This window comes from Solanum verrucosum, unplaced genomic scaffold (genome assembly GCF_900185275.1).
Source record: "Solanum verrucosum unplaced genomic scaffold, falcon-dt-bn FXZP01000194.1, whole genome shotgun sequence".
NCBI classification, from domain to species: Eukaryota; Viridiplantae; Streptophyta; class Magnoliopsida; order Solanales; family Solanaceae; genus Solanum; species Solanum verrucosum.
Genome location: NW_026020416.1, coordinates 2,906,551 through 2,910,250, shown reverse-complemented (window position 1 = coordinate 2,910,250; position 3,700 = coordinate 2,906,551). Strand labels below are relative to the sequence as shown.

At 32.9% G+C, this 3,700-nt stretch overlaps 1 protein-coding gene across 1 annotated transcript in view; it reads left to right on the top strand.

Annotated features, from left to right (window-relative positions):
* Nucleotides 1-1,970, top strand: part of LOC125840859 (actin-related protein 2/3 complex subunit 3-like) — a 35,707-nt gene extending 33,737 nt beyond the window's left edge. Inside the window, exon 6 of the mRNA XM_049519823.1 lies at nucleotides 1,864-1,970. Coding sequence (XP_049375780.1) covers nucleotides 1,864-1,970 — 107 coding nt within the window. The remainder of the gene's footprint in view (nucleotides 1-1,863) is intronic.
* Nucleotides 1,971-3,700: the final 1,730 nt, after the last annotated feature.

Genomic DNA, 3,700 nt, shown 5'->3' with positions numbered 1-3,700 from the left:
GAAAAAGTAAAATTTCGCAATGTATTTTTACGATAAATGTTATGGAATATATAATCACCCTCAGAGTGTTACTAAATAGTAAAGATGTGATACTACAACTTGTTATTTGGTTGCTCTCATTCTTCTTATTTCGATAGCTTAAAAAACTATTAAGTATCATTCATTTATTCAAGAATTATGACGGTCAACAATATTAACTAAAACATTTAACACATAATTTTTGTAAGATCTGTTAGGCGACCCCATGCATTGGGCATTGAGTGTATAACTCACTCTCCCTTACATGAATGACATTTCACATCCACATTGCATATATTATTCTCATGTTATAATTATCTTCATAACTATTAATAAAAAATGTAAAATAAAAAGAAAAAATAATAAGTTTTCTATTTAATAAATAAATAAATAAAATTGTTGTTTCTTTCACCTTTCTTTCATCTCACCTCACCTGACCCACAAACACTGTCAACACCATCTCCATTCCCCTTATTCTTTTCTTCTTCATTTTCATTCACGCCAAAAGAGGGCTAGATTCTTTTGACAACTCATTGATTTTCATTACACAAAATTGGTTTTGGGTTCCCTTTATATTTAATCTTCACAAATATTTATTAGTTTTGGGGTTATGTGATGTTTCAAGCATATATATGGTTGAGTTGTTGATAGTAAATGCTTTGCGTTGCAAATATGGAGAAAATTTAGGAGACATGACTTTATTAGAAGAAATTGGATAAATCTGCTAAAATAGATTGGGAGCATTTTTGGGGTCTTCCTTGAAAAAGAAGAAGAAGAAGAAGAAGAGCATGCATAGTCAAAAATAGAGTTCAACGCAGAAAAAAATAATTTTATTTACTCTCCTCTCAATTTCTCTTCACCATCCATCACCCAAACCACGACCAAAAAAAGATCACCATTGACGGTCAATTCTCTTTCAACATCAAGAAACTTCATTGACACCGCTAAAACTCACCAAAACACCCAATCATTGAGGGAGGATCAATGGACAAAATAGGGTGGAGATGTAGTGGAAGAAAAGGGAAGGTTTAAAAACTGTTGTTTTTTCCTTTTTTCTTTTTGTTACTTAATTTTTTGAAAAGCAAATTTGTTGCTTCCACTCACTTTTATAAGTATGATGCCACAAGCTATAACTGAGTCAACAAAACAAATGTCAAATAAGCTCGATCAATGGTCATATGAGTTTAAAAGTCTTATTTTAATTGAGCTTAAGGGTTTAATTCGCAAGTGGTTAAGTACAATTTTCTACAATACAAACTCATACAAGACAAGTGTCTATCATACTATTTTGCCTTAAATTAGGCTTGAACAGTATTATCATTTTGTCAAAAAAGAAGAGGTGATCGCTTGAAACTGGAAGGTTAGTACACAAAAATATTGTCTAGAGTTCCACTTTTAAAAAAAATAATTGAAATTGACCTATTTTATTTCGATTTATATCTAGTGATGAAGAAGCAGACCCTCTAGATCTAAAATAATGGTTTTGTTCTTTTGTCCCTCCTATCTCCTTCTCTTCCTCATTATTTGGAGCTTTCTAAAATCTAAAGTAACATAAGAAATACATATTCTATTATTTTCTTGTAATTATTCTTATTCCTTGTTAATTATTTTTTTCAACCTTATGAAAAATATATTTGATATGTTTCTCTTTTCTTATCTGGAAGGCCTGCAACATTTCATATTTAAAATGTTCAAAAGGTTTTTGTTTTCTCACTATGTTGATGACAACATAATTTTGTTGCTTTTAAAGTCCTCCCAAAAGAAATGTTTATGTGATATGGTTTGGTTTCACATTTTTCTTTAATTGTTTTTGTTGAATTGTTGGACTGTCTTATTTGATAACAGAACAATTCAGGAATTACCTAAAGCAATTACAAGAGGAAACAAGTGAGAGATTATTAAACGTTGCTTATCGACCTAATGGAACTCCAAATAAATGGTGGCTAGCATAAATGCCAAGAGATCATTTCTTAGCTCGCGATCAATTGTACATGCATAGGAGGATATAGAAATTAACACTTCTACAGAGGAATAACCATGTTTTCATTAAAGGATAATGATGTTTACTGTGAGAACGCTTTCTTTGGAGCATTAATTTGTGTCAGTTTAACTACAAGTGTATATTTTGACACACTCAGATATTTCACTTACTTGCTGAATTTCACATATGGATTTCACTTATACATATGTAGTTTCATAATTGTTTTTGACATAGTATGTTGTAATTCTGTAATGACCCTCCAATTTATTTTCTCTTTTGTCTAGTATTTTCAATGTTTAGAGCTAGCCTGTTGTAGCCCCAAGTCATTTATGACTTTCTGATAGTTTTGTCTTTGGGAAGTTCGTTAGGTATTTAGGAGAGTTTTCCTATTTTGGAGCTTTTGAAGTTTAGATATTTGCCTTCGGTCACAACTTCAAGCATACAGACTTTAGAGTCAATTATGATTGTTACATAAACTCTAAAACACCGATTTTAGTAAAAAAAAATCTTTGACTCAGGTCCAGGGCTTCTGGGCTCATTTTGAGCTTCCTTGTGAATTTAAGCTAAAATGGGACTATGTGATGTGGGGCCACTTTTTGTTCAGATGACCTTCAATAGAAGTTTTGGTGATTCCATTGAGTTTTGAATGTCAAATTTGGTTGGATAACGTAGTTAGTTTGCATCAACAGGGTCCAGAATGAATCTCGAGCATCCAACGAACATCGGAGCTTTACCTGGGTTTTGGCTTTGCTAGTGCTAACCATTTTGTTCATCGCGATCGTGACCCCTTATCTCTCAATGAGTAATTTATTTTGTTCATTGTGATCATGACCCCTTGGTCTTGTGATAGCAATTAACAATTTATTGGCCTTTTAAAGACTAGCCCCACTAATTTCAGCCTATTCCTTATATCTTTTTCCTCCATTATAAGACCTTAGGGCTCAGTTTTGAGTTAGAATTGAAGGGTTTGAGGTGGGGATTTCTCGGGAGAGCATTAGGGGTCGGTAATCTTCTGATATTCTCGTAAGTTTCTGTCAATTCCTCCATTATATTCCTTTTAAAGTGTGTTCTTGAACCTTAACTTGTGGGGACTAATTTTGATGGGTTTAGGGGTTCGAAATGTGCCCAATTTTGGAGAAAAAATTCCTCAATATTTTAGGGATCTACTTATCGGTACAATTTTGCAATTTCATTAATGGGTCCCACTGGACTACTTTTGACATGATTTTGGACCCGGGATGTATTATAGCAATATGGGTATCGTTCTTCTTATAGTGACTGATATGTTACAATATTGATAGTGGTGTGGAATTTTGTAGACATTATGAGTAACTGGGTAGCTCGTGGATAGTCTGACATTGGAGTTTGGCTTCTAGATAGGCTGCAAACTACTTATTTTAGATTGTGCTCTATGTGATTATGCTTAGTATAGGTTGCATCTAGGTTAGGATTGTATATCATGGGTTAAGAATTATTTACTTACTCCTATTTTCTTAATTCTCGTAAGAGCCTTAGACTAGTATTAATTAGAAAAATCTTTAGCTTAGGTTGGAAATTCCTTACATATGGCTTAGCTTGGTATTGTTGGCCTCTTCGGAGATGATACTTGAGACTTTAGAATAGTTTGGTAATCTAAGTGCTATGTATTGTGTCTTTAATGATCCTTTAGCTAATATAATTGCTCCTTGTTGTAAATTGTCA